The sequence below is a fragment of the Laetiporus sulphureus genome (genome assembly GCF_001632365.1).
Source record: "Laetiporus sulphureus 93-53 unplaced genomic scaffold LAESUscaffold_1, whole genome shotgun sequence".
Taxonomy (NCBI): domain Eukaryota; kingdom Fungi; phylum Basidiomycota; class Agaricomycetes; order Polyporales; family Laetiporaceae; genus Laetiporus; species Laetiporus sulphureus.
This window is the reverse complement of record NW_024468510.1, coordinates 396,282-423,855: the sequence shown is the minus strand read 5'-3', so window position 1 is coordinate 423,855 and position 27,574 is coordinate 396,282. Positions and strand designations below refer to the sequence as shown.

Below are 27,574 nucleotides of genomic sequence, written 5' to 3'. Positions count from 1 at the left end.
TATCTACAATGGCCTCGAGCGCGAGGACGTGTCTTGCGCGAGATTGACCTCATCCATCGGTCGGCACACTGCATTTGTTTTGCGAGAAATCTCGGTCAATCGTCAGCGAGGTCTCACACTTGACTGAAGCTATTGCACCTGCAGCGGCCTACCTACAGTGACTCTACCGCGTGATCAGTCTCAGGTCTGCTCACTGCCGTCAACTGCAGAGGATATCCAATGGCTATAGATGGTCTCATCATACTGGATTCCATCGGGTGAGCATTCAATGATGCTTGAGACGGCGAGACTGAAGGGTCGAGGCTGACGAGAGCAGCCATCCAGTCGTACAGTCGGGCTTCCGTTCATCGGTTGCAGCATACCCTATTCTACATATTGACGCGGTGAACAATGCCCTTGCCAATGCTTCACGCCCAGACGACGTCGATCCTGTGCTATATGTGCCAAGTTTGACTCTGGACGCACCGACGGCGTGCTGTCATGCGAAGGTCGGTGACATGAGGTTCTTGTGTCCCATTAGTGGTGACGGTGCGTCCGAGCCGCATGAATCCCGTTGTGCAGAATGAAGAGACTCACTGTGTGTGTAGTGGATCCCCTATATGCGTTCGCCTTTATGCAGACGTTTGCCGACATCCTACGGGAATACTTCGGCCACATTTCTGCGGAAACGCTGAAGGAGAACTTCGACGTCGTGTACCAGGTGCGTATCTTCCGTCGGCCTGCAGAATCTCTTATTCTTACATCTCAACGAGCAGCTACTCGAAGAGACTCTAGACTCAGGCGGCCATCCCCTCACCACCTCATCGAATGCACTGCGGGACATCGTTCTCCCTCCTTCCCTGCTCAACAAGGTTCTTTCCGTGGCTGGCGTCTCAGGTCTTGCGACGTCATCAGCCAACTCTCATCCTTTCGCGTCGCCTATACCCTGGAGAAAAGTAGGCGTGAGGTACAACAACAATGAGATTTACTTCGACGTGGTTGAGACGTTGGAAGCGATCATCAACAAGTACGTAAGGAGATAAGCTTGTTCGAGTTCAATTGTCATGATGGGACTCATCAAGAGCTTGCCTCTCCTTTGCGCATGCGTAGGAATGGCACGCCCGCCGTGAGCAACGTATGGGGCAAAGTGCTATCAAATTGTAAACTCTCAGGTGGCTACGACTCCGCTGTGCATCGAAGTTCGCATGCTGAATATGCCCAGGCACGCCTGACCTGCTGTTGACCCTCTCAAACTCACAATCCCTCACCGACTGTTCATTCCATCCATGCGTCCGGTAGGTCTGCATTGGTTCGCGTCTTTGCCTTCGCAGAATAGCTATCTAACATCTGACGGCAATGCAGACTGCAGCGGTGGGCGCGCGACAAAACGCTGTCTTTCGTTCCACCAGACGGCCGTTTCAAGCTCATGGAGTATCGCTACGCACCCGTCTCAGTATCGACCGTGCACCAAGTGGCGGTACCATTTGCACTGCGGAGTGCAATAAATGTCGAGGAGAATGGCGGTGAGCAATGGAGCGCCGTGTATACTGACATGCCTGAACTCGCGTGCGCGTAGGCTCATTTGACCTCACGCTGGGTTCACGGCTAACGACACGCGCTCTCGATAATGTCATGGTCGAATTGTTCCTGGGGGAGGGTGCATCGGGAGCAAATTGTGTAGCATCGCACAACGCCTCGTGGAGCTTTGATCCAAAGAGCCTGGTATGATTTATACATGCAACACAATGGCCCGCTGAAACGTTCTGACGGCATTCATCCAGAACCTTCGCTGGGAGTTGCAAAATGTCCCGGCATCGTCGAGCTACACCTTGCGTGGCACGTTCAGCTCCAGGTATGTGCCTTCATTTGCTGACAGCCAGTCTCGGCCACAATTCTTTGATAAACTTGTAGTGCAAAGATTCCTCGTCCATCGCGTGCGTTCCGGATCCATTTCGACATCACGCAGCATAGCTTCTCTGCCTTAAAGATTGAGCAGTTAAAGCTTACCGGCGAGATGTACAAGCCATACAAGGGCATGCGGGGGAAATCCGCAGGCGATATCGAGTGGCGATGGTAGGCCATCATCGAAGTACAGATCAGCGAGAGAGAACGGAGAAGAGCTTTAAGCGCGCATCTAGAGCATTAGTGTGTACTTTTGCGAATGAGTGCCGTCAACACGAAGATAACAGTACGTTACAACGATGATACACTTCATCCAGCGCGTGCCAGCATCGGACCCTCATAGCATATACCGCCCATCCATTTGCCACTTTTCATACCGATCTCTTACCGCTTTCCAGTCCAATACTGACCAGAATCGCTTCATATACTCTTCCTTGCCCCAGACACCGTACCCAGCGCTGACCCACGCATGTTCGTGTACGGACACGCAGAACAACGGGAAGAGCCGTTCGCCGAGTGTTGACGAGTCTACGTCGGAGAATCCACTCGTGCCATCGTACAGGCTTCCTGCCCGTTTGCTGTAGATGTTGGACATCGCATAGGAGCGAGTTTGTGTCGGTGGATGCAGTGGCGGCCCTGCATGCGAGATGCCGGACACGGGCGAGGAGGGTGTCGGTTCTGGCGACGGTGGGAGCGGTGGTGATGGGATGCTACTGGGAGCAGGCGACGCATCATCGGGTGCGCTCCGCCGCGCGTTGGATTCCAGCTCGCCCACGATGAGCTCATGCTGCTGGTACACCTGGGATTTCCGCGAGCGGATGAGCAGCGTGCCGGTGCCGAAGGTAGGATAGATGCTCAGTGCGCCGGTGTTGTCGCAGACAAGCCACATCCAGCCTGAGGAGAACATGCCGAGGACGCCGGCGCTGAATTCGGACTTGAGCTGATCGAGGCTCGAGTAGTCTGTCCGAATGCGGTGGTGGACCGCGGAATTGACGAGCTCGCCTTCATGTGAACTTGCATCGGCAGGAGGGGGTTTCTGCACGACGTAAATCGCTTGTGTTTGAGAAACATGGCATGAGAAGGATGCAGAGAATCACAGACCATAGATTGGAGGAAATACGAGTTGTTTAATGCTTCGCTAGCATAGTTGAAAGCCAAAATTTGACTTGGGTCTTGAGCAGCTTCTATGACAGTCTGCACCACGCTTTTATTTTCCAACACGGTACCTGCAGCGTCGTTTACGATCATGCAAATGTTTTAGGTGTAGATGCATGACGCTACTCACCCTTGACAGAGTCGTTCAGCCTGTCCAGCAATCCTTGCTGATAGTCCTCAGCAATCATCCTCAACGATGTCGGCGGCAGGAACTCTCCTAGGCCCTCATTAATTGGATAAGGCAGTGTCGTACGCTGGTGGTTATGCCTTGCCCGCAATTGCCGACCACGCGTCCATGCATGCGAGAGACGCGTCGCCCGCGCGCTGCCAGCTGCAAGCCGAAGACCAAGAGTCGTCATGCGCGAAATGGATAGTAAGTCGTTATGCAAAGCAAGCCAGCAAAGAGAATGTACCGGCGAGCAAGCCACCGGGCAAGTCGCCGCGCAGAGTTTTTGGATACGGCCAAACGCGCGCTCGTGACTGCCCGTTATGGAAGGCCTCTCGATTTGACTACGTTGCCTCCGCCTACTGCGGCCATTGCATTCGTGAACCTCTACTCACTTGTACTGAGCCGCGACAATCATGGCACCACCAAAATCTACGGCAGCGAAACCAACGTCTTCCAATGCTTTGGGCTCGTTGCTCAATGCGTACATCGACACGACGCCCTCTCGGCTTAAGCTGATCGACGCGCTCCTGCTGTTCCTGATGCTCACTGGCATCATACAATTTGCCTACTGTGTTATCGTCACAAACTTCCCTTTCAACGCATTTTTGGCTGGGTATGCAGCTGCATTGTATGCCATGCGTATTCATTGGCTCAACACAAGGTTTCAGATTCGGCAGTTGCGTAGGACAGTTCGTCCTGACGGCGTCATTGCGATCTCAAGTCAACCCAGCGAACAGAGGCGAGTTCAAAGAGGTGTCTCCTGAACGGTACGTGTCGGTCTGCAAACGCGCAATGTTCTTCATATCAACGCATCTTTCAGAGCATTCGCAGACTTCGCTCTTGGTTCTTTAGTACTGCATTTCTTTGTATACAACTTCCTTGGATGAGCGTGCTCGGCTTCCATCGCGGAGTGACCCCTCCGACCAGAACGAAAGCTTATATGAGTGCTCATTCGCGACGATCGTACATACGGTTTACATATATACCCTTGCCCACGTTCTAAGGATACCGGAAGGAATGGTGTGAAGTAATATTACAGTGAGAGAAAGCAAACTCATCCGGCGTTACAGCAAGCGAACAGAGCAGACAGTGATGCTGTTTGCAATGATGCAATGAGGTCTTTAATCACGTCTCCTCTCAAAGGATGACGATCGCTGCGGCAGAGCATAAGCCTCGTGAGCAACGCGTGGGCAATTGAGCGAGACATACCCCGAAGACTACCACTGCAAAGTCAAATATGTACTCCCCTGACAGAGAATTCATCCATGACTGTGAGAACTGCATGCATCGCAAGTTCACATACCGAACTCGAGGTAAGACCGCAACAGTTCTGGCGATCGATGAGCCTCAGTATGATCTCTTGTGAACGACGATGCACACACGACACTCACGCCTGATATCCTTGTTGGGCACGTCGGATAGCTTGGGCCTACCGTGCGCGATAAATCAATTGGTGTATCGCTCATCGACCGGTGACCTGGACATACGTTAGGCCCGTCGTCCGCCTAATCCCCGCCAAGAAGGCACTTAGGAGGAGCGCGTCGAAGCCGAGGTGGATCAGAGTCCCAAACATTGCACTTTATGTCAGATGAATCCTCGGCGTGTTGTTATCAAGTATACTGAGCGTTGGAACTAGCGACGGGCAAGGTTATGGAGGGACTGTGAGACAGTGGCACGCAAGGGCACGCATGAGCGCTCGGATGCTCGTGTTCATCGTGCCACGTGGGCCACGTGGCTAGATCGATCTGCAGCTGCATTTAGTACCGGGCCTTTGGTCCAACTTGAATTGACCGTGCTTCGCTTTCTTTGAGCTCATCTTCATATCTCAGTCTCAGGAGAGTGCAGCCGGAATTTTACCCTGCTTTTCCAAATCGTTTCTGCAAATGCCGCCGACGTGGAGATCCACAGGTTCGGGACCTGCTGGGTCGTCCTCAACTCCCTCTCGAACATTGTCACGAAAGGCCAAAAGACCAGAGCGTGTATACACGGACGTTGTACTCACAATACAGCCGAAATACGCCATCCTCATTGCCCAGCGGGAGAAGAACCACGAGTTCAGGTCGTACCAGCGACGAGCCGATGTGAAGCGGCTATGGCTCTATGAGTCTGCACCAACCTGTGCTATTACGTATGTGGCCTCGCTGTGTGTGTTGAGACAATGTAGTCATCGAGTATTGGTGAAGATGTGTAGTCGAGACATCCGCTCCCAAGACCCCGGGCCAGCTACGCGATTCGGCTGGTGTAGGGAACGATGCGTTTAATGCACATGAAAAGACTTCATATGCGTACCCTATACGTTCTCTTTACATAGTTTCTCCACTAATTACACGCAATGTATGTGGATGCGGTACGGGATGTTTTCTCCTGTGGGTTTTTGCTACGCTAGTCGGCAACTCATTGAAGAGTATCCGTTGGAGAGCATGGTGCGTCTGTTCTGATGGCTTAGAATTCGCTGCAGGGCATTGCTGTGTTACGGTTGTCGATAGGACACTTTAGTAACCCCATGTCTCACTTCATTCAGACTTGTACAAAAGTAACGAAGAACCGCCCCGATCCTCAATGTACCTTTTGTCGTACTATCGCCGCAGAGGCTGTTGCGGAGCAGAAGGCAGTCGGGCAAGGTGCTCGGACGTCGGAGCGCCATCATTGTGGCCGCACTCTCACTGTGCAATGCACTCGCTCGCCTCGCAGATTGGCGCACTCTCGAGTTAGGCATAAGGCCGCCCTTGTCTAAATTAAACGGTCGCCATTCATTGCACTGACAGGATGTGCGCACGGGCAGTGCGTCCCGACTTTGATGGTTGCCGAGCGATGAGCGATCGGGATATGCCGCAGCGCAAACTTGCCTATTTGTTCGTCGTTGGACTCGCTGTCTCCTTCGGCTTGCCCTCATCCTCCTCCATCTGTACATCCGGCCGCTGCGCCCTTCGGTCCTGTCTTTCTTTACCTCTACGTTCTTTAAGAACAGCCACTCTTTTCTGTAGCAATAACGCTCAATACTATGGACCATTCCGCAGCAACCGACGCAGCCTCGGAGGAGGCCATCCTCGCCGACAAGATCAGGGTATGCAACTCGCGTTCTGCTTCATCTGCATTTCTAACAAGCTACGGCAGCTGGATTCGTTCAGACTAGGCAGAGCCCCACCATCCTCGAACATGTCAAACGGTCCGAACCCGCGCCACGCGCGTTCTCATTCTCGAAACGGTTCTGTATCTGTGCCTCTCGCCTTCCCTACGCCATCGGCGACGGCCATCGACGAGTCGTCTGCACACACCCCGCGCAGTTCGATCTCCAAGCGCAACTCGCACCACCGTCGTCGCTCCTCCGTCTCTACCCGCCGCGAATCCGCAGATATGATGGGGGTTGCTCTCCCCAGTCTCACGCCCTCCACGTCCGAAGACAATATAAGCCTCGGCGACAAGGACTCTATCCGTCGCCGTGCGCTCTGGGCGCTCGAGGGGAAGACCGATGTTGGTACCTTCTCCAAGGTAGAGATACCCGAGTTCGATACAGCAGAGACCGCAAAGCGATCATTCGAGTTTCGTGAGTGGACTTTCTGTCCAGTCACAGATCGTACGCTGATCATGTGTAGCGACGAAACCCTCTTTCCCTCCCGGCATTGGCAGCAAGCGCGACTCGCTCGGCAAATTCATGTCGTCCTCATCGACGAAGGAGCAGTTGCACACTCTCGTGGAAGAGGAGGAGGAAGAGGAAGAAGTCGTCGCTAGCCCCGACGGAAGCGCATCTTCTCAAGTCACAGTGGCATCGCCCGCTCCGACTGCAGCGCCCTTCCGCCATCGTCCAGCGAGTCTGAACCTGCGGCCGCTGTCGCTTCCGCAAATGACGGACGACGGCCTTCCTACGCCTGGACGCACGCCGAGTCCAAACGCCGGCATACGCTCCGGCCTCCGATCGCTCACATTGCCCGCCAGGCGACACTCGCTCATCGCAACGCAGTCTCCCTCGCCAATGTCCGGCACGTTCGCACGCCGGCCGTCGCTGAACATGCCCGCACCCGGCCAGAGCCAGTCCTTTCCGCAGCCCGGGCGGCGGAGCAGCATCGCCTACGTATGCTCGGCGGGCACCCCACCGCAGTCCGTGACGGGCCTGCCGACTCCCGAGATGACGCCCACAAGCACGGGCACGAGCGTGAGCGAGGACTTGGAGGCGTTTATTGCGAGCCGTCCGTCGCGCCCGCTGTCGACGAGCGAGCAGCACTTTCTGTTCCAGGCACACACGACGCTCGTCCGGCGGATCACCGACCTCGAGCGCGCGCTGTCATCGCGGGCTAGCCGGCCATGGTCGCGGCCGGAGTCGTGCGCGTCTGAGTCGTCCGTCGTGTCAGGCGTGAGCGAGCCGAGCGACGAGATGCTGCAGCTGATCGCGGACCTCAAGGCGGAGCGCGACGAGCTGAAGAAGGACGCCGATGGTTGGCGCGTGCGTGTGGCCGACCTTGAGCGTCAGGCAGGCAGGTATGCGCAGCTAGTGGAAGCGGAGCGACAGGCTGTGTGGGCGGTCCAGGAGCGGGCGGGGCTGCTCGAGGTTGAGAAGCGCACTTTGGAGGAGGCCCTTGATGCGAGAGCCACCGAGCTGAAGGAAGCAAAGCAGCAGCTCAATCAAGCTAAGGCTGACGCTAAGGGCACCAAACAGGAGTGCGAGAGGCTGAGAGGAGAGGTCGAGCGCCTTCAAGATGTCGAGGCGGAAGTCATCAAGTTTCGGGATGCTTTCGAGTCGGAGAAGAAGAGGAGGGAGGAGATCGAGAAGGACCTTGAGCACGCCGGGCTACTGGCCACGCCACGTGCGTTTGAGACGACAACGTCGCAGTTCTCTGCGTCGATCTCGCGCAGCTTGATGTACACGAAACGAGGTCTTGGGTTCCAGTCGATCGACTCGGAAAGTTCATTCACCGACGTGGATTCTCTAGACAGCCCGCACGACAAGCAGGAGTTTGGGCTGAACGCTGTGCAGGAGGAAGACGAGGAGACGCTCTCGAACTTTTCGGAAGAGGATGAGCTCGCGCGATTCGAGGACGAAGAAGAGGGTGACGCGGAGGCGTTCCCAATGTCATTGTCTACCTCATCCTTCGACTCAGGAGAGGACGAGACGCACACTTCGCCAAAAATCAACGTCGTCGAAGTCTCGCCTCCATTGATACGCCAGGCCACGCAGGAACCATCGCCGGTTCCGACTCCAGTCGCACAAAGCCATGCGCGGCATGCCTCTCTGCAGAAGGCGTGGACATTCCCGGCCGGCTGTGCACCCTCACCCTGGGCTGGCGGTCCCGAGGAGATCGACCGTTTCTTCGGCTGCCTGGAGGACGTGGATAACTCACCGCCGATGGACTCTCGCCTGCACTCGTTCGAGAGCAGTAAGAGGCTGTTCGCGCAGGCGCTGGCTGAGGCGGACGACGAGCTTCCGCCGTTTGTGCTGCCCTCGCACGTGGGTGTGGAGGTGTCGTCACCCGAGATAGAAGAGCAGAGGCACACGCTGGACGTCGTCATCGAGGTGGAAGAGGAAGAGGACATGCCGAAGAGCCCGGAGGATGAGTTTGTAGGTGAGGTTGACGAGGGTGGGATCAAGTTCACGTTCATGATCCCGCCTGAGTACCAGGAGAGTCTCGTAGAGGAATCGCAATCTGACACTACGTCGGCGACTTTTGAGACTGATTCATCAATAACTGTAGTCGCTTCGGTAGGTGAGGGCGAAGATAAGACGCTCATGCTCCCTCAAACTCATCAAGATCAGATCGCTGCCTTGCCTTCGTCCATCCCTCGTCCGACGCCTATCAGGGCATCCTCGATACCCGTGCCAATTGGTGCTTCCTCTCCGCACCGGTCTCCTTCCGCTTTCGCCTCCCGCAACTGCAACATTCCCGCCACTTTCGCTTCACCTACCACGAAACGCGGAGGGAGTCCGCCTACGTCCATTCCGCAGCCGCGGTTCAAGAGCTCCTCACCTTCCAGCTCCAAGGTGGCTTCGTTCATTCCGCAGCCCAAACGAACCCCATCGCTAGCGTCCTCCAGGCCATCTACATTCCCGCTCATGAGTCCTCCCAGTACGCCCCTCTCCAAGCCTTTCCCTTCAGTGTGTGTCTGATCCTTCTCCTTGTGCGCCTTTAGCCAAGATATCGACTCCGTCGCCTAAACCCCCTCGAACAATCACGTCGAGTCTTCCTTCCGCCTCCCCGACAATGAAGTGTAATGTTTCCCTTAGCTCAGACCATTCTTCCGGCTCGCCTCCCGCTGAGTCTTCCGCGCAGTCCCCGGTTTCTCCTTCGTCGCTCATGTCCCTCTCCCCTACGCTTGCTGCACGATTGTCTTTTCAGACGTTGACGAACTACATTTCCATGCCCTCACTCCCTTGGTCGCCTCGCTCTTACAAGTCGTCCGCCGCCGCCGCCGCACTGTGCTTGAGCCCTGAGAGATCAAGCATCTCGAGCTCGTCAAGTAATGAGTCTCTGAATCATCACAAACAGACGACATTCTCCGAAAGTATCGGTGTCAGGTCCGTGAGCGCTCGGCCGAAGGAGTCCCCGTACGTACAGAGGGAGAAGCAATTGGAAAAGTTGAGGCTCCGTATTGAAGATGAGCGTCGCCTGCAGCGTAGGGATGTTCCCAACGTCAACTCTGGGAGAGCCTTGGAGGGGCTGCCGAGTACATGAGGTGTGCATACTCATTCGCAATGTGTGGCATTTATTGACTGCCGTGATCAGCTCTTTGATCGTCTCCTTCACGGACCCTTTGCTATTGTTATCTCTATCGTGTCACAACATCATGGCCCTTTGTTATCTACGCACCCGCATCGCATACACAAACCGTTTCTCAACTTCGCATATGGCCGCCATTTCTTTTTTTCTTTCTGCATTTTCTCCACCTCTGTTGTCATTGATTGTCTCCTTAACATATGAGAGCTTGACGCTCGATCGGCGGCATGCACGCTGTTCAGACTTTATGGACCCCTGTGTGTTGTGTGATGTGCGGCCTTGTGCCCTGTAGTTCTACGTTCTTCGACGTCACACCGTCCCCGCAATAAACATGCCTTGAATATGTTTGATGAAATAGTTGGCATAACTGCGCGCGCTTGGCGTTGAATTTGATTATTGTGCGTTGCCCGCACTCTGATCGATGATCAGTGATCTGGCCCGATCAACGATAGACGCCCCATTACCACCAAAATCCAGCCGTCGCACAAAGTCAACATCCGACCGGAGCAGTTGTCACTGGGCCTCGTTTCACAGCCAAGTTGCACCATGCCGATTTACTCAGCGATAGCAATAGTGACTGCAATTATCACAGGAGTAAAAAAATTGTCCCTGCAGTAGAGTCGGTAGCATCCTCCCCGCATTCCAACGACATCAACTACGAGTACGTGTGGTCACTGCGGCAATTGCCAATCAGCGAGAGCAATACTATCGTTGTTGGAGAAAGAACTCACGTATATGCAAAGCCAACAACTTCATTGTCCGTGTCAAAGATCTGAAATCGCGAGCCACCATTAGAGACCGCCACTCACTCGAACAGCTACGTCGCCCCACTCACCGCATAGTACCTCTCCATGAACTTCTGCCCAATGATAAAGTCCAGACCTTCACCACTGGGAGAGCCGATCGGGCCGATATATCCATACTGCAACCCGGGCTCCGCGCCCCATGCGACGTTCTGGTCGCGCGGGAGCAGCTGCGCCTCGGCGTCCAGCGTGAAGGTCGTCCCACCGATCTCAAAGTCGAAGTCCTGCATGCTCGCGACCGATGACTCCGGGATGACGATCAGGCCCGTGTTGTCGTCATAGTACGCGCCAGGAATCGCGTTCTGGTAGGTGGAGTAGAAATCGTCGGCGATGTAGATTACTGCACACAGCGATTACCTTCAGAAAGGGCAGTTGAAGAGATGACATTGGCACATACATGTTGTGCCCGTGTCGACGATGCCTGCGTCTGAATACGGAATGACCGCAGCGTCTCCATACGTGGCGCGCGTGACATTAATGCCCCAGTAGTAGTTCGACGGGTACGTTGTCGTGACGGGAGTATAGGTGATCTTTCCAGTATACTGGGAAAGCCATCAGCATGCGTGCAGTTAGCATTGAATGTGACGTGTCGTACCAGAGACGAATCAATACCACCAAATGTCAATGCTCCGTCTGTCCGCAGCATATTAACATCAACCGCCGCATCTGAGCGCAAAACGTACTGGTGTCGCTGTAGCTGTCCGCCGGTGCAAATGACACGCCGAGGATCTGCTTCGAGATGAGCCCTTGCTCGTATGCATTGTTCATCACCGTCAGAATCTCCGCGTTGACATCAGGGTAGAGAGTATCTAGAGTGAGATCCACAGGGCCGACCCCAATGATCCCATCTACACCTCTATCATACAAAACTCATGAGTCTATCACCGCTGAGGTCGCCAAGCATACTCACTCGAAATCAGCGTACTCAAGCGCGTCACCAATGGACTGGTTCTTGATGACGAATCCAAGGGCGATCGTCACCTGGTCAAGATCTATGAGATACGGTTAAGTGACCGTTAGCATTTGGAAGCGCCACAGTGAGGCAACCGAGCATACATACATTCGTATCCCGAGAAGAAACCCGAGCCGTACGTGACATTCACTTCCTGTCCAGTGGGGATACTCGTGCTCGTGCGGACGTACGTCTTCCCGGTCCTATAGGCTATTGACACATGTGTCCTGTGGCACACGACAGCAGCACTCACCCTACGAACGTATTCGAGCTGCCTGTGTCAACGACGAGATTGTAGTACGTCGGAGGGCTGCCGACACCAATCAACGCCGTGTACTGCACGTACGCAAGGTTCGTCGCCGGAATGGTCGCCGCCTCACCCTTGGCTCTGCTCTTCATGAGCGCCGCGCGCGCACGCTCCGCATCGGGCGCGCCATGCATGTACGCGCCCGTCCTGTTCTTGACGGGCTCGAGCGAGACCTTGGTGAATGCGCCCACGAAGGACGCGGACACGACGGCGAGGACAACGGACGCTGCGAGCGACTTGAACATCGTGAGCTAGCTATGCGAGGAAGTCTGCGGGCGAAGCCTTGACTGCCCCCGTGAAGTCATCACTGGCATATATATAATCCCTCCGGGCGAAATGGCAGTGGATGGGAAAGCAAGCAACACCCGATATCGCACCGCATGGCGCGTGAGCTACCCAGCCGAGGTGCGGAGGCCGTGGGGCGATTCGTTGTGGTGCAGAAGCAGGGACGAGCATGCTATTTTCAGCGGGAAATCTCGCGCGCGTGATGGACAGGGACGGCCCATTCAGCGGCCATGCGTGCTGAAGGTGGTGGAGATAGCACCTCGAGGAAGCATATCCGGAGTCTGCGCCATATAATGGTTTGAAAGGATTGTCTGGTCTGACCACGGGAGGCTACCCGAGGAACACAGTATAGCTTGCGGTCCGGAAATCGTGAAGCGAGGGCGCTGATTCCATCATGCATCAGACCGTGCAGCATTGAGGATGCAGAGAACCGAACCGAATCTGGTAGCGAACCGCAAACCACTCTAATCAAGCCACGTGATGGACGCGTCGCGGTCACGATTCGACGAACGACGACGAGCGCTCGATGCGAGTGCCACCCAAGATCGAGAATCGACTACGACGTGTTTCCTGATCATACTTTATTGCATAACTCATCAAAGACTTTTTTGACTCTACGACTCTCCTCATTATTAGAATACTATTGTTATGGCAGCGAGCAATACTATAGACTCCTTTCGGCATAGCATCTCTTCTATATTCCACCAGGCGCAATTCTCTATGGCAAATCATCACAAGAACTGCATTTCCCTCTATAAACTCCACATGCGCACTGTCGGCCTCTGCAATGCTGCTACCTCGAAGACAGCTCGGATGTATAAGGAGGCCTTCGATGATGTGTTCATTGACATGATCTCCCGGGTCTTACCCGTGAAAAGCGGCTCTCCTACTGCTGAACGCGTCATCAAGTTTATACGCTCGTATGTCAGGCTACTTCTGGAGAAAGGTACGTGCAATGAATTGCTCGATACCGCAATCTCTTGTGCCATATGAATATTCTCAACTCATCATAAAGGGAGATTTGTCTGGATCATATGGTTCTCGCTCATCTTTTCGGATATGAGTTGTATCGTGGACCTTGCTCACTGTTCCTTATCCAGACGAGGGCGAAGGCGAAACATTCTCGGCGAACTTCATGTTGCGTCTGATCCGCTGGCTCCTCGAGGGATTCTCAGCCAAGGATACGACAGTCCGCTACAGAGCGGTCAGCCTTGTTCAGATACTGGTGATACACCTCAAGGGACTTGAGTCGGTCTTCTGCGTTCTTACGATATGCTGTGTACTCACTCAGTCTGTTCATAGTGAGGATACATACAACATCCTGTGTCAAAGCATGATCGAACGTTCACGAGACAAGGAAAGCAACATACGAGTATCGGCAATCGCAGCGTTATCGAAGCTCGTGATTGGCGAGGAGCCTGTTCATATACCAGAAGACCAGCCGAGCATTATGGAGATCATGCTAGAAAGCTTGTGTTACGATCCTTCTCCGTAGGTCATCTTCCTACATTGGTGACCAGCACGCGCTACAACTCCTTCATGTTCAGTGAAGTGCGACATGCCACTCTCCAGCACATCCCAGTGATAGCTCGCACGCTGCCCGTAATCCTCACTCGCAGCCGGGACGTCGACCCATCGGTTCGAAAACTCCTGTTCTCTGCAATCCTCTCTTCTGCTATTGGAAGAAGCAAATATAGCACTCCAGATCCGACCGCAGACTTTCTATTATATCCACAGCAGCTGACCCTCGCACAGCGGGAAAAGGTTGTACGTGAAGGATTGGACGACAAAGATGCATCGGTGCAGGTCGCAGCGGCCCAGATGCTCGCTGAATGGTTCGACAATCTGCGACAGGATGGTGACAACGTGTCTGTTACGGACAAGCTACTGGAGTTTGCGAGACTTTTTGATGTCGCTGCGCCGGAGGGTATCGATATTGTGGACCGTGGAATGCGCTCGCTGTTTGATACTAATCCTGACATCCTTCGTGAAGTTCACTTTGACGGTGAGCTTCCCCAGACCAGTGCACCATTCACACTGACAATGACACTCGATCGACATGCAAGCTAAGTATTGGAATATGCTGACTCCGGAGTCCGCCTTCCTTACACGCGTCTTCCTCACTCACTGCCGTGAGAATAACAAGGATGCTCTCCTCGACTCGGCTGGCTTCCCTGACGTGACTACTCTGGCATACTACTTGCAAGATTCCTTCAACGCCCTTCTGGACGCGATGGAAGAGATCGAGGATGCGCGTCTCACTGTAGCATCGGGTCGCGTCGACGGCGATGATGACGGCGACGAGGAGCTCGACAGGAAGGAAGATGCTGTACTGGAACGTACCGTCGTCGCCGGAGAACTGCTTAGAACGATGGAGGGGTGTGACTTTGCGGATGAGACCGGGCGGCGGAAGGTGTTTGCAGTCGTCAGTAAGTACTTCCCGAAGACCGTCATCGTCGACTGAAGTTTTGCATCTTCAGGAGAGATGCTCGCACACGACTCATTTCCTGAGGGCCTCATGGACCCATGTATGGACGTACTCAAAGCGACAGCCCCGAGCGAGCGAGAGCTCATACGCATTGTGGTCGAGATCGTCACCGAGCTGCGAGATCCCGTGGATGACTACTTGAATGACGGCGCGGTAAGTCAAACGATCTACGAACACTATTCCCTCACCGAGAAAACTCGCTATACAGAGTACCTTCAGGGATCGAAGGGCCTCCCTCGCGTCCACGTCATCCAGCCAGAGCAGCGTCAAGAGCTTGCCGCTGCGCCCTCCCAAGTCTCGCTCTGAGATGACAGCGAAAGAACGCACCAAGGCGGATGCGACCGACATGCGCTGCCTCGCTCTGTGTAACGCCATGCTCAGCCGCATGAACGGGGTGCGTGCATTTGAGTCGCCATCATGCTGTGCGATGCAGACTGGACATAATGCTACAGACCTTCGACGAGAACTCTACCTTAGGTGGAGTCCTAGCTGATCTCATTCTTCCGTCGGTGAATAGCACGGAGCTGCATGTGCGTGAACGGGGGGTGATTACGCTCGGGTTATGTGGCCTCATAGCGAAGGTGAGTGTCGGCCACCGTACATAGGTATGCTGATTCTTGACCCGCCACTCCAGGAATTGGCCATGAGCTCCTTCCAGCTGCTCCTCAACGAAGCAAAGAAATCTCCAGAAAGTCTTAAGATCAAAATTCTGCACGTCATCTTTGACTTCCTATCAGTGCATGACCAGGAGCTCCTGTTTGGCTCCAAGGAGAAAGTGGGTGCACGCATTATATGTAGTCAGTTGTTCAAATTGCAATCACTTTGTGACAGGTGGAGAAGGTCATCTGTTTCCTGCTGCAAACCCTTGAAAATGAGGAATCTTCAGCAGTACAGGCCGTGGCATGTCTCGGGATATCGAAACTTATGCTCTCAAAGCGCATCACTGATGAGCGCGTTAGTGGCTTCGACTGGATAATGTGAAAATCGCTAACATTTTCGTGATAGGTTTTGACGAGTCTGTTGCTAGCATTCATCTCACCGATGTCCGCCGCCAATCCAACACTCAAACAATGTCTTGAATATTTCCTCCCAGCTTATTGCTACTCGTCTCGTGAGAATCAGTCTCGAATGCAGACTGTACGTGATGAAAGGTGCATGAGACGGCGTGATGCTGACATTTGCGCCCGTAGGTTGCTATGGCGGCATACGACCAGGCCAGGCGAATCTATGAGGTAGTTGAAGAGGACGACGACGTGATCACCCCATACCAGTTTGGCCTGTGCCTCGTAGAATGGACCGATCCGCGCCAGCTTAATGGAGCGTAAGTCATCGATCTGTCGAGTGACTGATGATCCGCATCTGTGCTCAGATCTATCGTCAAGCAGGGATGAACAAGGCATTGGAGAGGACGACACACATTTGCATCTAGCGGTGGACTTCCTGCAAGGTCTTTACGAGACCGAACGGACAGGTATGAAAGGCCGTTCTGACTGTGGTGGCTGGCCTCACGAAGCTCGCAGATGAGGATCGCAAGACGATATGTCAACTGCTCGAGAACCTCTACCTCCCAAATGAACCGGCCGAACTCCCCCTGCTTCTGCTGAATGTACTGTTGCAGGACATAGAGGTGCATAGAGTCTACTCTGCCTGTCTTATACACAGACTCATCCTCGGACTGGTCGTAGCGTGACGCAATCCGCGAGGCAACGACAAAGAAGTTGGTCGATCAATTCAGATCCCGTTTTATGAAAAGATACCGCAAGCGAGTGGAACAACTCGACCCTACACAATATCAAGACAACGCGACATTCCGCAAGATGTGCACCCATATCAAGCGGCATCTTAAACAAGTAATTTCACCTATCACGGGCAATCCGTGCGTACTTCCATGCATTACTTTCGTTAGCGTGGCGGCTCGATTTACCATCACTTCAACAGTGACGACGACAAGGAGAACGACGATGCTACCCCCTGTGCTGTGACGCCGCCTCGCAAGCATCCGCGCGCGGCAAAGTACGTTTTCGAACCATGCAATTGTGTTCCTGCTCATGAATCTGTAAAAGACGAAACATCAGCCCGACCTTGCCGTTGCCGTCCCCAGCACGCAAAAGGGCCGCCCGCCATCAAGAGTAGAGTGCGATCAATTGATATCAGCTCTTACGTGCGTGGCCGCGTAATGTCTCGGATCGGTATTGCGTAGGGCCGAGGGTTTTCTTCCAGGGGGTTACAGTTTTCACAATCCAGGTTTTAACGGACGTGTCTTTTTCCTACAGCAACCAGCCTTCAAGCTGTTCTTTTTCTGCTCGGCTATCATTATTCTCTATTTGCAACTTACCACAACATCCTCGGTATAATTACATTGGGTCATAGGCTACATCATGTAATGGGCCCTACACTATAATCAATCGGGTAGTCCGTGCCAATGATACAAGACAGCACCCTACAGGAATAGTCAATCGTTGAGCGTCACCCCGGTAGAAAACCTCGTACCGAGCTGTTGTCCTTCTGCACGATCTTTCTGTTGGCCAAGGCAATGAGACACTTGTTGACACGAGCCTGATTGAGATCTGGAGATCTGGTGGCTTGACCAGTTCGAGAACTAGCAATACAATAAAATCACTCCCGCATCTAATATAGAAGGAAGAGCAAAGCATGCACAAGCAACACCCCTCCCTGGCCTGTCCAAGAAACCCTCAATGACCGTCTCGACGTTCCGCCTCAGGTTTGGATCGTTCCCGCGGAACTCGAGCGGCAGAGCCGAAACGACCCGATCAGTCAACATGCTGCGCTGTTTCCGCTCCTTCGCAGTAAGCTTCGGCTTGCCCTTCTTCACGGGGCCTTTTGCGCTCGGGCCGGAGGATGTCGCAGTCAGGGCGAAGGTGGTGCTCCATGCCCACATGGAGCTATGCATTATGAGCAGGTGTACTGTAACCAGTGACCAACTGTACAATTGAAACAGACTAGCAACCTGATTAGTCAACTAACATACAACTTTGAACAATTCGCAAAAGGGGACGAGGCGCAGAGAGAGAGAAAGGCGAAACAGACCGTCGATGGGGCCTTCGCGCCTGTATACATCGTCGTTAGAAGCGATGCCATATTGCCGATCGGCCGCTGGTAAATAAGGTGGTTGTGATGGAAATTACGTAGATAGTACCGAGTGAGAGCCCATTGAACTATGAGCCGTTCGCTGCACAACTAGCAGAACATGAAGGTCGGACTGCTACGGAAGCTGAACAGGTTGACTAGGCATAATCAAAGAGACGGCGACGTCGATAGTGTGCTGACAAGCCTGAAAGGATCTCTTGCCGTCGGATAGATTGGGTGATTGCCTCACCGCATCGACAGCAGAGATGCCTAGAAATTGCAAGCGGACAGAGTGAGAAATTGGACCACCGAAGAGAGAACTGCAGTTACGTATTGCAGCCAGGAGACATGCATTACAGGACAGTCAATTAGCTGTCAGGGGCTGGGAAGTACCGTTCCTCGACGCACCGTCATATGGTTGCACCCATCAATTTTCTCCGCAGGCGTTTGGCATTATGAAAGGTGTGAAGCATCTGTATAGCGAAATAATAGAAGGTAGATGATACCTGGACAATCTTTCCATCCCTTTTGGTCCATCAGATGCTTCAACTCTGAGGAACCGTCACACGAACGTTGAGGGCCGCCGATCTCGATCTTCTGAGAGCACGCCTTGCACCAAGCATAGTTGCAGCTTGTAAAGGACATACGACGATTATAGCGGCCTCATACTCTTGTTCATCAACGAAAACTGAATTCTCGCATCTAATCAAACAGATTGGTGTGCCGCGACCGAGGACGATGAATCATAGACGTATTTGCGGCAATGCAGGATAATCGAGAACGCGGCCATCTGCATCTCGACGAAAATTGCACATTGCTTCTCGGACAAACCGAGCTGCTGGATTAAGAAGTCATCTACGACTAACTTAGATGGGGTGCAGCTCTATCTACCTCTATACCTCGCTATGCGTCACCTATCCCCGGGGTCCTTCCGCGCCTTGTCACCCATACAAAGTGGACAAGGGATGGGATAACGGTGGCCCTTCACTTCACTGACGGCATAATTTTTGGCGCACTCCCTGCAGAAGCGATGTCCGCATGGCTCGACCTCCGCGACCACATCCCCGTTTAATTGATCGAAACAGATGCCGCATTCGAACATGTCAGGAGCAGTATACTTGAGATCATGCATCTGACGCTTCAATTGATGATCCTCTTCATCAAACTTGCGTTGCTGCTCTGCCGCGCACATTGCGTCGGCATCGTTCAGAAAATGGATCAGGGATGGGATGCGGCTGTTGGCAACGTGTGCAGTGTGACTGGCAGACCTGTGAGCGAGTCGAACCTTAGTGCGCATTCCTTTCGGTGCGTGACGGACTGCACTAATACTTCTCCAGCTGGCTTCCCCTGATACTTACACGCCGCGTATCGCTGATACTAGGTTCCATCGTGACTGATGCGCCACGGGGTCGTCGGCAAGAGCCGATAGAGGCGCGCAATCAGCCTCCCCTCTAACAGGCAATCTGAGGTTCCTGATCGCGGGAAATTTCAGGGTGTGCACTGAGCTTGAGGGGAATCCTGTATCTCAAGCGCGGGCAGCGTTCATCCCCTTTACACTGGCAGGACGGAAATCGATACTCGCTTGCTTGGAGATCGCGATCTCAACCGTCTCGGAGGGAGATTTGTTGTTAGACATTCACATGAGCTGATAACAATCAGAGTTACGCGTTACACGGTCGGCACACCATGAGGATAAAAGCAGAGGTCCCCCCAACTCTGATCCCTCAGCCATAGGTTGTTCTCCCAGGTTGAGCGAGCATCCAGTGGCGCCCCAGTTCACAAGCTTGTTAGCGAGCATCTTACTTTCCCGCTTCCATCGCTGTGTGTGCCTTCGAACATGACCGGCGCGACTCGAACAGAACACACGCAGATCTGCGATCGGGCGAAACACCGGCACCGGCCGCGAATGATCTGGCTCCGTGCCTGAACTATTCAAGAAAATCCAGATCGGGAGCCAAGGGGACGTTTGGAGATCACGGGCCAAGCGCCATCGAGCGTCGGGGATGCCTTTTTTGTCGGACATCAAACCAAGTCGCCAAAAAAAATAACTGGGCGCCTGTATGCGATGCCGCGTACGTACAGACGGGCGGGCGCTGCGAGATACGACGCGGGGGCACATGTGTCTATTGATAAGCACCACTCCTTATTTCTTGTCTGCTTCTTCTCAGGCGTCCTTGTCCAACCAACCCCCGTCTCGCGTACACTCATGTTCAACACCAACTCAGATACATCGGAGAAGCATTCCGTCAGCACTGCTGATATGAAGGATGTAGAGAATTTGTCAGTTTTTTTTTTTCAAGCACTGTATCAGCTCACGCGACTCATCTTTCCCTATTATCAGCGTCGAGCCCGTTTTACAGCTCGACGACCACGTTCCCCGAACTCGCTTCGGGGCGCTTTGGGCTATCGTCGAGAAGCTCGACAAGTATGGTGTCGAAGCGCAGGGCATCGAGCGCATTCCCCCGGATCAGCGGCCCCAGAAATGTATATCGCATGCTTACATCAGAAACCGCTTGTCTGACAAGGAGTCCTGTTAGCGGTTTTGGCACCGTTCTGGTTGTGGTTCGCTGCGAACATGACCGTAAGCAGCACGCCTTCGCCTGTCAACCGTGCTCGGTGCGATGCTCGCCGCAGACATCAACGTTCTCGATCGGATGTCTGGGACAGTCTATATTTTCCCTAGGGCTCCGGGATGCAGCTTTGACCATTATATTTTTTAACTTGCTATGTAACATCCCCGTCGCCTATTTCTCGACATGGGGTCCAAAACTTGGCCTGAGGCAATTGACTTTGTCGAGGTTCTCGTTCGGATACTGGACGGTGAGTCGATAGCGGCCTTTACAAACGTGTCATCGAGACTTACGTTTCCTCGCAGTCACTGATACCCATCGTTTTAAACTGCATAGCCTGTGTCGGCTGGTCTGTTGTTAACTCTATCGTTGGGGCTCAAACATTGCGAGCAGTCAGCACCTCGCACCAGATTCCAACTGCTGCGGCCATCATCGTCATCGCTATAGGCACCATAGCTGTCTGTTTCATGGGATATCGCGTGGTACATCTGTATGAGCAATATTCTTGGATACCCGTGAGTTGTCACAGGACGTAAGGTCTGTGTTACGTGCATGGCTGATACTGTTCATCGCGCAGGTAGTGGTCATCTTCATCATCTATCTCGGCCAGATTGCTCGTTTCTGTGACAGCGGACCATGGGGCGGCACCGGCCCGACCGAAGCTGCAAACGTTCTCTCTTTCGGCGCTGCAGTTGGTACATTTCAATGAAACCGCCTGCACTGCAGATCATTATTGATAGTCGACCTTAGCGGGTTTCTCTCTCGGATGGGCCTCACTTGCCGCCGATTATACCGTCCGCATGCCTGAAAATATATCCTCATACAAAGTCTTCTTCTGGACGTACCTCGGTCTCAACATCCCCCTTATCTTGGTCGAGACCCTTGGCGCCGCTGCGATGACCACCTTCGGCGCCAAATCCACATGGGAGGACGCATATAACGAGAACTCCGTCGGAGGGCTGATCGGCGCAGGCTTGACGGGGCCCATGCACGGGTTCGGCAGCTTCCTGCTTGTAGTCATCTCGCTCTCGATCATCTCGATCAACATCCCGAACATCTACTCGCTCGCGCTCACGTTCCAGAACATCCATCCATATGCGCAGGCGATTCCGCGTGTCTTCATCGTGCTCATTGGGAGCGCAGTCTACATTGTGCTCGCAATCGTCGGCGCGTCCCACTTCGAGAACTGGCTCGACACGCTGCTCACCATCCTCTCGTACTGGCTCGCCATCTTCAGCACGATCCTTATCGAGGAGCACCTTATCTTCCGCAAGGGCCGCTGGTCCAATTATGAGCCGGATGATTATAATAACTTTAGAAAGCTCCCGTTGGGCATTGCATCGTTCATCGCATTGGGTTGCGGAGTCGGTGGCGCTGTTCTCGGTATGGCGCAGACGTGGTATATCGGCCGGATTTCACGACATATCGGCGACCCATTGTATGGTGAGTGATACTCCAGTGTATGCACCTCGAGGCTCGCGATGTTGACTGGCTACATTGTAGGTGGCGATATCGGCTTCGAACTTAGTTTCGCATTCACCGCCGTCGTGTTCCCTCCATTACGATATTTTGAGAAGAAGTACTGGGGTTACTGAAGAGTTAAACACCGAGATATATATAGAATGAAATCCTCTGTGCTTGACGTGTAGTCCTGACAACATAGTATGCCTCTTTACGTGCCTAATGTTGTTCATGACCCTTTATAACACTGCACGGTATGCATTTCTTTGCTGCCGGTCGATCATGCGGGGTCCGCCACGCAAGTACACTGGACCTGAACACCCGGCAAATTTCACTGAGATATATTTGTTGCTTTGGAAGAGTTGGAAGAATGTATGCCCCGTATCTGTCCCAGCAAAGGTGATCTTTAAAGAGCTCTGGCCCAATCCCTGAAGACGGACGGCTGCTCGTCCTCAACGCATTCCAGACACTGAAAGAAGACGGCTCATGGCCCGGTATCTGGAATGGGGACATGAACCATGGGATTCGGCAATCAGACAATCATGCAGCTTGCAAAGTTTCAAACAATAGGCTCGAACGACAGCGGGAGGAACACTCAATGGGATTGGGTAGAGACTGGAAGAGGCACCGGTGCACCTAGCGACCTGGCTACATCGTCCACTCGCCGTCTGAACGCCTTCCACTTCGCACCTCCAGCCGTGAGCATCGCGGCGTGGTCGTTCACGCTCTCGAGCGGGGTGTTGAGCTTCAAGAATGGGTTCGCAACAGAGAGGCGGTACGCCGTGTGCAGGGCTTTAAATATCTGTGACGGCGCGACATGCAATTGGTCTCTCGAACGTTCAGCCGTGGAGCACAGGGCAAAGACACGCACCGAGATGGCGGCTCGGTTTACCATCACTCCAACAGTGACGGTGCAACATCCCTTGCGATGACGCCGCCTCGCAAGCACTGTCACCCGCGCGTGGCAAAGTACGTTTTTGTCACCATGCAATTGTGTTCCTGCTCATGAATCTTTCAAAGACGAAACATCAGCCCGAAATTGCCGTTGCCGTCCCCAGCACGTAAAAGGGCCGTCCACCATCAAGAGTAGAGTGCGATCAATTGATATGAGGCCTTGTGTGCGCCGCCGCGTAATGCCTCGGATCGGTATTGCGTCGCGCCGCGGATTTTCTTCCAAGGGATTACAGTTTTCACAATCCAGGGTTCGACGAACGTGTCTTTTAACTACAGCAACCAGCCTTCAAGCTGTTCTTTTTCTGTTCGGCTATCATGATTCTTTGTTTCCAACTTACCAAAACATCCTTGATATAATTACATCGGGTCATAGGCTACATCATGTAATGGGTACAGTGTGTTCAATCGGGTAGTCCGTGCCAATGATACAAGACAGCACCCTACAGGAATAGTCAGTCGTTGAGCGTCACCCCAATAGAAAACCTCGCACCGAGCTGTTGTCCTTCTGCACGATCTTTCTGTTGACCAAGGCAATGAGACACTTGTTGACACGAGCCTGATTGAGATCTGGCGGCTTGACCAATTCGAGGACTGGCGACATGATAAAATCACTATCACATTTAAAATAGAAGGAACAGCAAATCACGCACGAGCAACACCTCTCTCTGGCCTGTCTAAGAATCCCTCAATCACCGTCTCGACGTTCCGCCTCAGGTTCGGATCGTTCCCGCGGAACTCGAGCGGCAGAGCTGAAACGACCCGATCAATCAACATGCTGCGCTGTTTCCGCTCCTTCGCAGTAAGCTTCGGCTTGCCCTTCTTTTTCACGGGGCCTTTCGCGCTCGAGCCAGAGGACGTCGCAGTCGTGTTTGGCACGGCAAAGGTGGTGTCGTTGCTCGGTTCGGTCGCGTCTGCGGCGTAGGCCGTCTTGTCGTGTGTGGAGACGTTCGGAGACGGTGGTCTCGGAGGAGAGGCTTGGGCAGCTTGCATGGCTTGAAGTGCAGCCAGGGCAGCGGCAGCGTCTTCATCTGCGTATATGTATGTCCATCATTACTGTACAAGGAGGGAGGACCGGCGCGCTCACCAGCCCTCCGCGCAGCAAGTGCAAACGAGGCCTCCGTCGGCGCCTGCACACGCCTGCCTCAGTCAATCCGTTGCACTGTCAAATCGTCCACACAACCCGCGCGGGCATACCTGTGGCCAGTCCACCGTGAGCGCGTTCATGTTCATGATATAGAGCCAGCTCGCGAAGCTCTCATTGAACGTGCCAAGCGCGTCGCCTAGCGCACGAAGGCCCTGTATGTTGTTGTTTAGTGCCTCCATCTCGTCGACGAGCTCCGAGAGCGCAGGCTCGAGAAAGCCGAGCCCGTATGGCGCGTCGGGGTACGCGCCCGAGCGCGCAAGGCGGGAGAGCGAGCCTTGCGAAATGCGTCTTAGAGGCGTGCGTTGGGTGGAGGTGCTCGGCCGCATAGACATCGCTGCGGGGTGAGAGTTGGCAATGTGCGCGAGAGTTGTGGCTTGTGTCGGCGCTAGTATAGTACTCGACTTCGCAACTTCGCGTTCCACGATCCTTGCTCCGCGCGGGGTAATTCTCACTGCAAACATGACCGAAATCTGTATCGTGCAGTCTCTCTTTCATTATGACGTCGCGCGTATAAGCAGTGACCAACTGTACAATTGCAACAAACGAGCAACCTGAGTAGTCGACTATTATACAAGGGAACAATTCGCAAAAGCCTGGAGTGAAATGATGCGAGCCGGAGAGAGAAAAAAGCAAAATAGATTGTCACCGATGGGGCTTCGCACCTGTATATATCGTCGTTAGAAGCGATGCCATATTCCCGATCGGCCGCTAGTAAATATGGCGGTTATGATGGAATTTACGTAGATAGTGCAGAATGATAGCTCATCCAACTATGAGCCGTTCACCGCACAACTCGCAGAACATGAATGCCGGACTGCTACGAAAGCTGAACGAGTCGACTAGGTATAATCAAAGAGGCGGCAGCGTCGATAGTGTGCTGACAAGTCTGAATGTATCTCTTGCCGTCGGATAGATTGGGTGATTGCCTCACCGCATCCATAGCAGAAATGCCTAGAAAATGCAAGTGGACAGAGTAAGTGGTTGGACCACCGGAGAGGGAATTTAACTTACGTATTGCAGCCGGGAGACATGCACTAGAGAGCAGTCAGTTAACTATCCGGAGCTGAGAAGTACCGTTCCTCGACGCACCGTCATATGGTTACACCCATCAATTTTCTCCGCAGGCGTTTGGCATCCTGAAAGGTATGAAGCATTTGTGTAGCGAGATAATAGAAGGTAGGTGATACCTGGACAATATTTCCATCCCTTTTGGTCCATCAGATGCTTCAACTCTGCGGAACCGTCACAGGAATGTTGAGGGCCGCCGATCTCGATCTTCTGAGAGCACGCCTTGCACCAAGCATAGTTGCAGCCTTGTAAAGGACATACGAGGATTTTAGCAGCCTCATACTCTTGTTTATCAACGAACACTGAGTTCTCGCATCTAATGAAACGGATTGGTGTGCTGCGACCGAGGAAGATGAATCATGGACGTACTTGCGGCAATGCAGGATAATCGAGAACGCGGCCATCTGCATCTCGACAAAAATTGCATATTGCTTCTCGGACAAACCAAGCTGCTGGATTAAGGAGTCATCTATGGCTAACTCAAAGGCATTAGCTGGGGTGCACCTGTATACCTCGCTATGCGTCACCTACCCCCGGGGTCCTTCCGCGCCTTGTCACCCATGCAGAGTGGACAAGGGATTGGATAACGGTGGCCCTCCACTTTACTGACGGCATAATTTCTGGCACACTCCCTGCAGAAGCGATGTCCGCATGGCTCTACCTCCGCGACCACATCCCTGTTGAATTGATCGAAACAGATGCCGCATTCGAACACGTCAAGAGCAGTATACTTGAGATCATGCATCTGACGCTTCAAATAATGATCCTCTTCGTCGAACTTGCGTTGCTGCTCTGCCGCGTACATTGCGTCGGCATCCTTCAGCTGGTCGGCTTGCGTCAGCAGAATAGCTGCAACGGTGAAGTCGTCCATATCCATGGGCTCATCAGAGCTTGAACAGTTCAAGCCTGTACGAGAGGATGCTTGACGACTGCCGCCATTCCACGGTTTTGCAGATCGATCATTCAGTCCGTAAGATCTCGGAGATGATTGTGAGGCCCGTTCCGTAGGGATGGCGGGCATCTTGCCTCTTACTTTCTCCGAGATTGACGAGAGGTTGTTAGTGCAATGAGCAGCAGGTGGTATCAATTCTCCGTTGGCTGCGCCTTCTGATTTGCGTAGGCGGGAGTCGTTCCGGAGGTTTTTTGCTTTGAGTTCCATGATATCGTCTTCCAAACGAGTAACATCTTCGGATAGTTGTGTGTTCTCCACTTCAAGGTCTCCGGCGTGGCTCTCCAATTCCAAAACCCTCGCTCTCAGATTCAGCACTTCGAGGCTAGCCTCAAGCACAGCTTCAGCCAATTCGGCAGTGGTCCCCATTGTATCGCGAGCAGTGAAAATGTGGGCAGAGAAATGCGCCAGAAGCTGAGCTTGCCATTGGACACTGCTGTCCATGAGCAGACGATCGTCGTAGCTGAAAAGCTCGGCTAGGTAACTCGCAGCTGCTACCACCGATGGCTGAAAGATGAAAGCAGCTCCATTTGGGTGCTTCTGAGGGCGAGGATGAGAATCGAAGATGACGAACACATCGGATTTATTCGTGGCGAGCTTCACACATGCGACAATTTCCGGGGGACGAGTGATGATAGCGCACGTTGAAGACCGCGTATCCCGCGTATGGTTTGAAAGGTGGCTTACAAGTCGGAGATAAGCATATAGAGGACTGATATACACACAAAGTACGTACGAGAGAATCTGCGTAAATTCCCCCAGCCCTGAATGCTCATAAGCAAACATGACCAGCTTCAAAGACTTGTTGAACACAGGAGCTTTGTATATCTCTTCGACATCGAGATGCGCCGGGCGTGACCACGACAAACAAGGTCTGAGTACTTCCTGCGAACTAAGGTCAACATCAGAACAAACGGTGAACTAGCTCAGCAGATACGCATTCACCTCAAGAGTTTCCCGCTTCATAATCTCGCGTATGATGTTCTCATTCCTCAAACCTGTCCGTTCCATGTCCAGGATGACGCGCGCGCAATTAAGGGCCGCTAGACCACAGGCAGATACGCCGCCGCCGATACGGCTATACTGGCTCCTCCCAGCATGAGAGACTACAACTTCTCCCATGCTACCCGCCATAATCATCTCCGGTACATCCGGCGTTTTAACAACATCACCTCTGGCCATTGAGAATCAACTAGAAGATCTGAGGCTAGGAGCACAGAAAGAATGGCGGACGGTCAGGGATGGGTGGTGCGGCTATCGGCGACGTGTGCAGTGTGACTGGCAGACCTGTGTGCGAGGCGAACTTAGTGCGCATTCTTCTCGGTACGAGACGGACTGCACTAATACTTCTCGCTGGCTTCCCCTGATACACGCCGCGTATCGCTGATACCGCGAGGTTCCATCGTGGCTGATGTGCCACGGGGTCGTCGGCAAGAGCCTATAGAGGCGCGCAACCAGCCCTAACCAGCCTCCTCTAACAGGCATCTGAGGTTCCTGATCGCGGGAAATTTCAGGGTATGCACTGAGCTTGAGGGAATTCTATATCTCAAGCGCGGGCAGCGTTCATCCCCTTTACAGGACGGAAATCGATACTTGC

At 53.5% G+C, this 27,574-nt stretch overlaps 14 protein-coding genes across 14 annotated transcripts; 7 read left to right on the top strand and 7 right to left on the bottom strand.

Moving 5' to 3' along the window:
• The first annotated feature begins 12 nt into the window (after window positions 1-12).
• On the top strand, window positions 13-2,137 carry LAESUDRAFT_8372 (clathrin adaptor mu subunit). Its single transcript, XM_040914840.1, has 10 exons — window positions 13-257; window positions 317-528; window positions 588-700; window positions 756-1,006; window positions 1,090-1,151; window positions 1,202-1,274; window positions 1,342-1,502; window positions 1,556-1,701; window positions 1,761-1,831; window positions 1,891-2,137. Exons 1-10 carry the CDS (start codon window positions 220-222, stop codon window positions 2,054-2,056), a joined length of 1,293 nt encoding a protein of 430 aa, XP_040770126.1. The 5' UTR covers window positions 13-219; the 3' UTR covers window positions 2,057-2,137.
• An 81-nt stretch (window positions 2,138-2,218) lies between these two features.
• On the bottom strand, window positions 2,219-3,395 carry LAESUDRAFT_640360 (manganese and iron superoxide dismutase; the record flags this gene model as incomplete). The annotated part of the gene is made up of 3 exons (XM_040903594.1): window positions 2,219-2,917; window positions 2,983-3,107; window positions 3,167-3,395. 3 exons carry the CDS (start codon window positions 3,393-3,395, stop codon window positions 2,219-2,221), a joined length of 1,053 nt encoding a protein of 350 aa, XP_040770125.1.
• Window positions 3,396-3,618: 223 nt separating this feature from the next.
• Window positions 3,619-4,092, top strand: LAESUDRAFT_640328 (defender against death DAD protein; the record flags this gene model as incomplete). The annotated part of the gene is made up of 3 exons (XM_040903592.1): window positions 3,619-3,818; window positions 3,874-3,972; window positions 4,026-4,092. 3 exons carry the CDS (start codon window positions 3,619-3,621, stop codon window positions 4,090-4,092), a joined length of 366 nt encoding a protein of 121 aa, XP_040770124.1.
• Window positions 4,093-4,326: 234 nt separating this feature from the next.
• LAESUDRAFT_753679 (DUF1748-domain-containing protein) lies at window positions 4,327-4,778 on the bottom strand (the record flags this gene model as incomplete). Its single annotated transcript, XM_040911797.1, has 5 exons — window positions 4,327-4,359; window positions 4,415-4,452; window positions 4,509-4,535; window positions 4,597-4,634; window positions 4,693-4,778. The coding sequence occupies 5 exons, from the start codon at window positions 4,776-4,778 to the stop codon at window positions 4,327-4,329; spliced, it is 222 nt and encodes a 73-aa protein (XP_040770123.1).
• Window positions 4,779-5,019: 241 nt separating this feature from the next.
• Window positions 5,020-5,755, top strand: LAESUDRAFT_718892 (uncharacterized protein). The gene is made up of 2 exons (XM_040907524.1): window positions 5,020-5,333; window positions 5,389-5,755. The coding sequence occupies exons 1-2, from the start codon at window positions 5,089-5,091 to the stop codon at window positions 5,699-5,701; spliced, it is 558 nt and encodes a 185-aa protein (XP_040770122.1). The 5' UTR covers window positions 5,020-5,088; the 3' UTR covers window positions 5,702-5,755.
• Window positions 5,756-5,902: 147 nt separating this feature from the next.
• LAESUDRAFT_808196 (uncharacterized protein) lies at window positions 5,903-10,060 on the top strand. The gene is made up of 5 exons (XM_040914044.1): window positions 5,903-6,269; window positions 6,320-6,749; window positions 6,799-9,261; window positions 9,326-9,868; window positions 9,919-10,060. The coding sequence occupies exons 1-4, from the start codon at window positions 6,207-6,209 to the stop codon at window positions 9,865-9,867; spliced, it is 3,498 nt and encodes a 1,165-aa protein (XP_040770121.1). The 5' UTR covers window positions 5,903-6,206; the 3' UTR covers window position 9,868; window positions 9,919-10,060.
• A 353-nt stretch (window positions 10,061-10,413) lies between these two features.
• Window positions 10,414-12,613, bottom strand: LAESUDRAFT_718890 (acid protease). Its single transcript, XM_040907523.1, has 9 exons — window positions 11,918-12,613; window positions 11,773-11,867; window positions 11,623-11,704; window positions 11,396-11,568; window positions 11,308-11,345; window positions 11,110-11,254; window positions 10,745-11,052; window positions 10,641-10,681; window positions 10,414-10,583 (listed from the first exon to the last, which is right to left on the bottom strand). Exons 1-9 carry the CDS (start codon window positions 12,214-12,216, stop codon window positions 10,565-10,567), a joined length of 1,200 nt encoding a protein of 399 aa, XP_040770120.1. The 5' UTR covers window positions 12,217-12,613; the 3' UTR covers window positions 10,414-10,564.
• A 245-nt stretch (window positions 12,614-12,858) lies between these two features.
• On the top strand, window positions 12,859-17,256 carry LAESUDRAFT_689301 (uncharacterized protein). Its single transcript, XM_040906016.1, has 17 exons — window positions 12,859-13,202; window positions 13,357-13,504; window positions 13,559-13,747; window positions 13,804-14,261; window positions 14,323-14,685; window positions 14,737-14,897; window positions 14,953-15,138; window positions 15,197-15,325; window positions 15,379-15,519; window positions 15,576-15,698; window positions 15,750-15,881; window positions 15,935-16,065; window positions 16,130-16,215; window positions 16,265-16,371; window positions 16,430-16,620; window positions 16,683-16,757; window positions 16,808-17,256. The coding sequence occupies exons 1-17, from the start codon at window positions 12,905-12,907 to the stop codon at window positions 16,875-16,877; spliced, it is 2,988 nt and encodes a 995-aa protein (XP_040770119.1). The 5' UTR covers window positions 12,859-12,904; the 3' UTR covers window positions 16,878-17,256.
• Window positions 17,146-17,643, bottom strand: LAESUDRAFT_640079 (uncharacterized protein; the record flags this gene model as incomplete). Its single annotated transcript, XM_040903578.1, has 3 exons — window positions 17,146-17,184; window positions 17,235-17,326; window positions 17,403-17,643. The coding sequence occupies 3 exons, from the start codon at window positions 17,641-17,643 to the stop codon at window positions 17,146-17,148; spliced, it is 372 nt and encodes a 123-aa protein (XP_040770118.1).
• Window positions 17,644-18,733: 1,090 nt separating this feature from the next.
• LAESUDRAFT_718888 (uncharacterized protein) lies at window positions 18,734-19,088 on the bottom strand. Its single transcript, XM_040907522.1, has one exon. The coding sequence runs from the start codon at window positions 19,021-19,023 to the stop codon at window positions 18,742-18,744; it is 282 nt and encodes a 93-aa protein (XP_040770117.1). The 5' UTR covers window positions 19,024-19,088; the 3' UTR covers window positions 18,734-18,741.
• An 811-nt stretch (window positions 19,089-19,899) lies between these two features.
• Window positions 19,900-22,078, top strand: LAESUDRAFT_808193 (uncharacterized protein). The gene is made up of 8 exons (XM_040914043.1): window positions 19,900-20,111; window positions 20,173-20,315; window positions 20,369-20,412; window positions 20,466-20,651; window positions 20,707-20,916; window positions 20,979-21,096; window positions 21,152-21,844; window positions 21,905-22,078. Exons 1-8 carry the CDS (start codon window positions 20,038-20,040, stop codon window positions 21,994-21,996), a joined length of 1,560 nt encoding a protein of 519 aa, XP_040770116.1. The 5' UTR covers window positions 19,900-20,037; the 3' UTR covers window positions 21,997-22,078.
• Window positions 22,079-22,380: 302 nt separating this feature from the next.
• LAESUDRAFT_709838 (uncharacterized protein) lies at window positions 22,381-22,952 on the top strand (the record flags this gene model as incomplete). The annotated part of the gene is made up of 3 exons (XM_040906727.1): window positions 22,381-22,637; window positions 22,706-22,831; window positions 22,883-22,952. 3 exons carry the CDS (start codon window positions 22,381-22,383, stop codon window positions 22,950-22,952), a joined length of 453 nt encoding a protein of 150 aa, XP_040770115.1.
• A 265-nt stretch (window positions 22,953-23,217) lies between these two features.
• LAESUDRAFT_753672 (uncharacterized protein) lies at window positions 23,218-24,292 on the bottom strand (the record flags this gene model as incomplete). The annotated part of the gene is made up of 5 exons (XM_040911796.1): window positions 23,218-23,256; window positions 23,307-23,407; window positions 23,467-23,844; window positions 23,901-23,943; window positions 24,011-24,292. 5 exons carry the CDS (start codon window positions 24,290-24,292, stop codon window positions 23,218-23,220), a joined length of 843 nt encoding a protein of 280 aa, XP_040770114.1.
• Window positions 24,293-24,555: 263 nt separating this feature from the next.
• LAESUDRAFT_739975 (uncharacterized protein) lies at window positions 24,556-27,399 on the bottom strand. The gene is made up of 8 exons (XM_040911052.1): window positions 26,923-27,399; window positions 26,714-26,862; window positions 25,560-26,659; window positions 25,398-25,503; window positions 25,148-25,344; window positions 25,050-25,096; window positions 24,972-24,994; window positions 24,556-24,911 (listed from the first exon to the last, which is right to left on the bottom strand). The coding sequence occupies exons 1-8, from the start codon at window positions 27,157-27,159 to the stop codon at window positions 24,800-24,802; spliced, it is 1,971 nt and encodes a 656-aa protein (XP_040770113.1). The 5' UTR covers window positions 27,160-27,399; the 3' UTR covers window positions 24,556-24,799.
• Window positions 27,400-27,574: the final 175 nt, after the last annotated feature.